The 8,681-nt window shown below is 27.4% G+C and overlaps 1 protein-coding gene across 3 annotated transcripts in view; it reads left to right on the plus strand.

The window, feature by feature from the left end:
- The window catches only part of LOC107451127 (caskin-2), a 338,548-nt gene that overhangs the window by 309,281 nt on the left and 20,586 nt on the right, over window positions 1-8,681 (plus strand). For all 3 annotated transcript variants that reach the window (XM_016067122.3, XM_071186766.1, XM_071186767.1), the window contains one exon: window positions 5,536-5,646. In XM_016067122.3, the coding sequence (XP_015922608.1) occupies window positions 5,536-5,646 (111 nt within the window). The remainder of the gene's footprint in view (window positions 1-5,535; window positions 5,647-8,681) is intronic.

An 8,681-nucleotide genomic window follows, 5' to 3' on the forward strand; every position in this document is an offset into this window, starting at 1 on the left:
CTGAAGTTAGTTTTAATTAGCTTGGATCCTTGGTTAACATAAAAACGGCATTACTTCTGATAGTCGAAATCACAACCCATTGGCCAAGTAAACGCTTTTTTCGACATCGCACTGTTTTGGGATCTAATCTTTCTTTATAGAAATTCGAAGTTCCTAATCTATAAAATTCTCATTACTCCAGTTCTACTGTATGATTCAGAAACCTGGTCTCAAACTAAAAATCGGGAACATAAAAAAAGCCTGAAACTCGAGGAATGAATTGGGCTTCTCATATTGCTAGAATTGATTTAAAGAGAAAATAAGAAATAGAAATCCAGTTAAGAAAATTTTTGTAAGCCTTACACTAGTCAGAAAGAAGGAAACCCAAACAACGAGAACTCGATTCTATAAAATTAAATTTTAGGGCAATTGAGGGATGAGACTGGCATTCTAGATTTAGTTATTCTAGTGGATTTTTCAACTGAAGGTCTGAGCCCACCCTGGGCTTATCTGCCAAATATGACAATAATGAATACATCACATTATATAAATATTTCAATTATAAATGTATAACTCTCCAGCAGCAGCCAGTTGTTGAAAAAGGAAGTCATGGAGTTTAAGACTTAGTAATATTAAAACTAACGGTGATATAGTTTCAAAGTGATTAGTATTGCGCCCTGGCAGCCCAATGACATATCATAAAACGTATATATGCTTATAAAAAAGTTGCCCGAGTTCAGACTTATGGCAAAGTTTTCATAAATTTCTTTATTACTTTTTAAAAATATGTTTGGTTCAGTTGTTAAGTATAAGAAATATAAAATTTATACGGTATGAAAAATTAGATATCTGCTACTTTTGTTCGGAGGTTTGTTTTGTGAGGTTTAAGTTTTTTTTTTTTTTTTTTTTTTTTTTTTTTTTTTTTTTTTTTTTTTTTTTTTTTTTTTTTTNTTTTTTTTTTTTTTTTTTTTTTTTTTTTTTAATTATTTTGTAGTTTCTGTCGATACCTATACCAAGCGTTCGACGTCGTTCCCTCACAGGTCGACGTGAGCGAAATTCAAATATAGGAAGTGTGGCGAACTTATGGCGTTCAAATGACACAGTGAGAGATTATTTTTTAACAGATAGTAAAAGGTAATATATAATGTATCGTAAATGATGTGAAGTGAACACAGTTTAGAGAGTATTAGCGAGTAGAGGCATAGCCCTCAAGTACATCGCAGTTCTTGTCTGTTAAAGTACGTTCTATAGAATAACAGAATTATCCGAAGTAAATCTCGGGTTAAGTAAACCTATGTATCTCGGACTCGGATTAAAATTCTTCTGTTTAGACCACCAAAAGACCACCGAACACATCTCTATCGTGCTTTTATGTTAGTTTTTTTTATTTTCTGTGTTACTTAAAATTTAATAATTAAAAAAAATAATTATTGTAATGATTTTAATCTGCTTTTTTACTATCTCCAGGGAAAGTTTGCAAAAAGCACAATAATTAGCATCTTTGTAATTTTAAGGCAGCTAATAGAGGGTTTTGGAAAATTCTTAAGCATGCATTTTAGAATGATTTATTGAAAATTATTTATAATTTATTTATTTATGCACTTGAATTAGGTTTGTGTTTACGAATTCAAAGTTTTGCTTTTGTTTTCATGTTCTAAAAAATAAATATTATTATATTTTTCCGTTAATGATAGGCTCTTTGCTTATGTATTTAAAATTTATTAATTTTTTTAATGAATAGTTTCAATCGTTTTACCAAAATTATTTAAGTTTTAACAGTTTTTTCTTCTCCATAATTGATTATTAGCCTTTCATTCAATTGATTGTTTGCCTTTTTTCAATTTAAAACTATTTTTATTTAGAGCAACTAGGCAATTTGGATAAACTGGTAATTTTATTGTTCAAAAGGACTGCCCTAAATTTTTAATTGCAGACCAATTTTTTATTTTCACAGTTTAAGCAGTTTAAATAATCACAACAAGAAAAATTTTTAGTTGAATGGAAATCAAACTAAGTTCCTCATGATCATGACGTAGTTTAATTATTTTTTTATAATGGTAATGCGCGTTATAAGTTATTGCATTAAACTTTTTCTTTCTGTTTATTTTGTAAATAGAAGAAAAAGATTAAATATTTGTTAGAGAATAATTTGTGAAACTCTTTGTTAAAGTTAGCAAATAAAAATGTTTTACATAAAAAATTTAAATCTTCCTGTTAACTTTCCATTTGATGCATTTAACATAATATTTTACTTAAAAGAACTCCCTTTAAAGACTACATTAGATCTATTAAAACAAAAAAGTATTTATCCGCAAAAATATTGTTACTATCATAATAAAATTATATCGTGCTGCATACTACACGGTTAAAAAAAATTCATTCATAAATTTGAAACTTTAGATAATATATATAATTTTTTTTTCAAAATTTATTTAATTCCTGAATGAATCGGTTTGATCATCTAATTTTTAATCAAAAATAAATTAATTTCGTGTTGTTTAAAAACTTGCATTAAAAGTTTTTTTTTTTTAATTTTATTTATTTATTTATTTATTTTGCATGAAAATTTTCTGATTTTTGATACCGCAAAAAGTTTTTTTTTTTAATAATTATAAAAATGAAAAGTTTTTAATATTGAATTAATTTTGATTTCTAAATATCGATTTCTAAATTATATCTACTTTCATCAGCAAATTAATTTAGCAATTAGTGTAATCTCGTTACTTTTTTATGCATTTTTCTGGGACAATTTACCACGCAAAATATTTTTTTTCCCATTATTTTTTCGATTTAAATCGAATCTTATATAATTGAAAATACAATTTCAAAAACATTCACCGCGCGTTATGCATTGCATTTTATAGCTTTATAGAGCATAAAATTTTTTGGTCGCTCAGAAAAAGCTGTTTTAAAGAAAATCAGGGTTGCTGGGTCCGACACTCAACTTTTTGCGTTGGACTAAATCCAACTTCTTGAATTGAATTCTCTTGGGTTAAATAAAAAAATATCTAGCATCGGATCCTTTTTCATTGCCAAAATTCTTCCCCATTCTTTTATTCGTAATTTAAAATCTCATATAATCTCAAATATAGGATCTCACGTTTCCAAGAAGTCAGGCAACGTTTTTTACTAAAAGCGAAGTATAATTTCAGTATCAAACCCTTTCTTACACGCTTTTATCTTACTTTTTAGATTTTGCTTCCCCTCGAGTCGTTATGCGATTTTGTTCAAGTTCCCATGGAATACTATCGTTATCGTTTGAATTTTAAAAGTTGGTAATTGGCTTTTTGCATTTTTGTTCTGGGAACTCCGCATATTCTTTTGTTGTTGCCAGTGTCGAGTTAGAAATTTGGCGCCGTATCGTTTGCTACTGTGAAATGAATAGAAAAATGTTGGTATCGTTTTCTATGTAAACTTATTTTCAAGAATGGAAGTGTTTATTTCTTCTTCTAAATTCTGAGTAACCATGCATCTATTTTTCTCATTTGTGAATTTTTTTTCCTGCACGCTAACTTCTGTTTATAATTTTCAGCGTCATTAAACAAAATTACCAGAAAAATTTTGATGCAAAGCAGTTTTCCTTATCCCAAAATATAAATCTTTAAAAAAATATTCTAAGGGCAATAAAATATTTTATTTTTCAGAAATATTATTAATTATTCCACGTTTTTATTATTGAAAAGGTATAAATTCGATTACACTAGGAAATAGTATTGATTTTTGGAAAATATGGAGAGTATGGATATGAAAATATGGAGAATTCAGAGGCTTTAACTGGATAGTGGTTTAACTCCATTTAAATATTAAAAAAAAACTGAAGTCTTGCATTCTAGTTCATACAAGAAATTTCTATTTTATTTTAAACCTACTGCATCTGCTTATTTCTGCAACCAAACAGGGAACGGCCAGGAAAAGATAAAAATATACTATAATTAGATTATAAATCCCTTCGTTTCAAAACGAGCTGGTCCGTAGTCCCATTATTCTGATAAGGCCTTCTTTTTAGCTATACTAATTTAATCACTTGATGTAGAAAAGACATAAGTTATTATTTTGCCATATGTTTTTTGTGCCCTTTTTACATCAAAGAACTCAGTTATAACCTTTAATACATCTGATTATCAAATTAATCCTTTGACGACTTTTGCATTACCTCAAAAACAATGATCCATTTTTAAAAATCAGAAGTTTAATTCGCTTGATAATGATTACATACAAAAAAACAAAAGTATAAAACCACTTTAAGTATGTTTATATATTCAAATTTCAGTTAAAAATTTACTCCTAAGCATTTTGTTAACCTTTTAAAGCTATTTTATTTACTGAAATGTGAACATCGATTCATTCTTCCCCTTTCAAAACTTGTGAACCCTGTAAAGTGCTTTTCATACCTTTCGAATCTCACAGTAGAAAAGACACTCTTACAGGGTTGTTCCCAAACTTTTTGATGGTGAAAAATCCTGGCTTTCTTAAGAGTGCGTTCCAAATTTTTACTAGTCTATTCGTGAACTATAGTTTCTAGAAAATTATCTTTTGTGAACTAACCATATTTATAAAAAGAATTGAATGCAGAAATTTTCCGATTATCCAGGGGTGGATTATCCACTTTGTGGTTTATCCGTGGTTTTATTCTAGGGCAAAATCTTATTTTTCTTAAATGCGACCGTAAATATACATTTTAAATTTTGTTTTTTTGCTTACAGTAACTTCTTTATCTACAAGATTTCGTTCCAAAAATATTTTATTTATTTATTTTTTAAATCACCAAGTTGGCGAGTTTTTTACTGCTAAGATGAAAAGCAACGTAATCAATAAATAGTTCTCAATTTTGGAAAATTTTTATGAGCCCAGATAATGATGAATTGAAGTTATTTTTTAAATATTGAAGAAATAAAATCACAAACGCTATTAATTTTCACAAAACTTTGGCTTTTTTTTTTTTTTTTTTTTTTTTTTTTTCATATTGGCGTCTTGCGCTAATTTTCGATTTATCAAAAAAAGGCGCTAGCGAAATATGACCGACTATTAAAATAACTTATTATTGACAAAAAAAAGTGTTATTGTATTTGATGACAGAGTTTCCGAAAACAATTCTATTCTTTTAGATATATATAGTGTAAAATTAAAGCTTTGCTTCCAATTTAAAGACTCGCAAACACTTTTTTTTTTCCATTTTTCTTGGCGAAAAAATTTCGAAAAGCATTCTTAACTTGCACTGAATCGACGCATGCTCTTAACACTCTTAATGAACTCAAAAAGTTTTCTCAAAATCTAAATTCATGGTGGAAGTTTTTCTTGGCGACACTCAGGACGCCACATAAACATTATAGAGCACCTTCAGAACATATCCATTTTGCAATTCACTCTTATCTTTTCGTGTTAAGCACTAAAACCTTCCAATGCGAGAGAAACGATGGAACTGCACACCCCTTGGCGCTTTTAAATTGCCGCCTCCAGTAATTAAACGCCCATTTGCTCTGTTATTTGCATCTCTTACCGCCATCTGTTTTAAGATAGTGTTGTTTTAATGCCCTAAAATTTTCTTTTTTCTTTCAGGACGGTGAAATCTTATCTGCTTGGTTGACCAGTTTAAAATTTGAAGAGTACTGTCCATTGTTCCTGCAGGCCGGGTACGACATGCCTACTATTTCTAGAATGACCCCAGAGGTATGCTTTTTTTTCGATGATTTTTACTGTCTTATTTATCTTGAGTTTTTATCTTAAATCTGTTGCTAATGGTCATTATGTATGATTTACTTTATTAATTGCTAGTTGAGCTTTTTATGTATCTTGGATTTACGATTAGCGGTTCTTTTAGAGATTATCTATATGATTATAAAATATAATCAAAAGCATTTTATGTTTTTATTGTGAGCAAGCTTTGCCCACTTATGAATTTTCTATTTATTTTTATTTTCATTGAATCGTTGAGTCTAAAAACAAATCATATTCTTAAAAAATTTATCGGAGATTGCCTGTTCTCTAAATTAAAGATTTAAATATAATTGAAGCGGTCAATTTTGCAAATCTGCACTTTCGAGGAAAAAAAAAACTGTCAATTGAGGAAAGATTGTCTAATAGTAATTGTCTAATCTGTTAAATTATCGAAATTATATTTGAACTAAAATATAAAATCCAAATAAAGTAATTTGAAAAAACTTTTTTTTAACATTTATATTCAAAGAATATATCAACAATTGATTTTGCGAATTAAAGAAGTTTCAATTATGAACAACTGTTTCTCTTACATCAATAATTGCAAATTATAAAAAAAATTGTTTGGAAATAAGCTTTGAGAGATTTTACCTTTAACACAGAGAAAAACACCGGTGTTTCAAGCTGTACTTCATAACCAAAAATTATTGAAATGCTAACCATAATATTTTTTCACTTATTTTGGCCTAATTTAATCAAAATAATTTAAAAAAATGAAAAATGTATTTTAAAAAAATTTTACGTTAAAGGGTTAGTTGGAAAATTTTATTTACTATGTTAAAAATACTAAGTTTATTTGAATTTAATGGAAATAATAATAGTTTAATGGAAAAATATGTTAAATGAAAATTAAAGGAAATTGTTTCTACGAAATTACGCCTGTTAAAAATTATCAAAAAAACTGTTTGATTAAAACAAACATTTGATTAATCGTTTGATGAAAACTTTCTAAAAATTTAAGTATTTTTAAATTTGTTAATTATCAAGTTTTTTAATTAAAATTTTTATTTACTAATTTAATACGATTTTACATTTTATGTAACTCAGATTTATCACATTTATTTTCGGATTTGTAAGCAATACAACTGATTATAATTAAATATGTATAGATATTGAATTAGGTGATAAATTCCGCTTTTAGGAATCAGGAAACGACTGAAATTTGCACTGTCATCAGCCATGTGGCTGCTGATTTAAGTACTCTAGCTAGTCGGAAAATGGTCAAAATTTCAATTAAGAAAAAACCCTCCCCCTCGTATAAGAAATCAAGTTAATATAATAAATTTCCTTTTCTTTGATTTTTTTATTACATATTTGTGAAATTCGTCGTTTTCCGTGTTTGGAGTACTTCGTCTGATATTCTAAAAATGTTCTAGCGATAATAATAAAAGCTGATTTTTTTTCAGACGATATAACTTCACTTTTTGTTACAAAAAAATCTATTTTCCTTGAAATCCATAAAACGACATCCATATTTCTAAGTGTTACGTGACTTATTGCGAAATTTATTCATTTATTGGTAAACTTTTCGCTTTGAAAAAAAAAAAAGAACGCTGAATTTTTATCGTCACGAACTCCCTAGCTGTTGCAGGTTGGAATCGAATCGTTTTATTTATTTATTTCCGTCTTATGGCATCAAAGTTGCGTATCATCTGCTTGTTTCTAAACATTCTTCAGTATGTCCGGCATTTTCTGAAAGTTCTATTTTTGATTAGAAAAATCTATTGAAAACTTCTAAGGCCTGCCTCTTTTCTAGAAATTTTATCTTTTTTCTACTAAATCTAGTTTTCTGACCCTTTTTACTTATCTTTTCCCAAAAGCCTTCGCTATTTTTTATTCACTTGTTCTTTTAAACCATAATTACATTTTCAACAGCATCGTCATTTTCTTAGAGAATAAAATATTTTTATTCCATGCCTAGGTATGTTTACTTTGTCTCTGCTGCTTTTATATCTTACGGCTAAACAAATTAATACTCGAGAGAAAATATTTGAGTTGAAAGGTTTATTTTTAACATCTCTGACATTTAAATTTTACAAATCCATTATTGATTCAAAAACGAATTTCTCAGTGTTATTAAATTAATATTAAGATTCACAGTTAAAGAGAATTTTCTCTTACCGGTTTTTAAGAAAGTTTGTACCATTGTCATTTGTTCTAAAGATAAATTTTGTTAAATTTCAAAGTTAATAGTCTAGTTATAGACTCAAGAATGTTTGAATTATTAATGTTTTGTTTAAGTTTGAGATTATTTTTAAAGATTGCAACCGTATAAACTGATTTTTCTTTCTTTTCATAAAATCGTGCATACAGATAATATTTTAAAAATACAAAGATCATTTCTAACTATTATTTTCTTCGATTCGCTTTTATTTCTTACACTAGGCTCTTGATGTTAAAGTTGAAATTTAATATCCATACAAAAATCTATTAATATTAAATTATCGATTTTAGATTTCAATTTTATTGATGTGTTTAAAAAGTACTCGAAAAATATTTCTGCTTTAAGTTTCTATTTTGAAAATATAGTGAGAACGGTGACTTAAAAATGATTTTTTCGTATCTATAATTTGTATGTAATCTGCAGATCTTTTGAAAGCAGAATAAAATATGCCATTACTTAGTAAACTTAATCTTTTAATATCTTTTTTCTTTTTATTCTATATTAAATTAAATCTAAAAATTCTACTATATGGTAAGGGAAAAGAATTACCTTACCAAACTTTGCAAAATCTTATCTTTTTATTGTGCTTATAAATAAAATCCATTGTATTTTATTATTATTTTTTTAAATATTATTTGTTTTTAAACCCGAAACGTAAAAACGCATGTCCTTCAATATTTTTTGTTTCTACGACATTTTTCGTTGACGTAAATTACGGGGGTTGCTATTTATATTTCTGGCCTTATAATGAAAAAACAAATATGTAGGATCGAAATTGGTTTTATTGTTTTTCAAAATATTCTCCATGACTAATTTCGGATTT

The sequence above is a fragment of the Parasteatoda tepidariorum genome, chromosome 10 (genome assembly GCF_043381705.1).
Source record: "Parasteatoda tepidariorum isolate YZ-2023 chromosome 10, CAS_Ptep_4.0, whole genome shotgun sequence".
Classification (NCBI taxonomy): domain Eukaryota; kingdom Metazoa; phylum Arthropoda; class Arachnida; order Araneae; family Theridiidae; genus Parasteatoda; species Parasteatoda tepidariorum.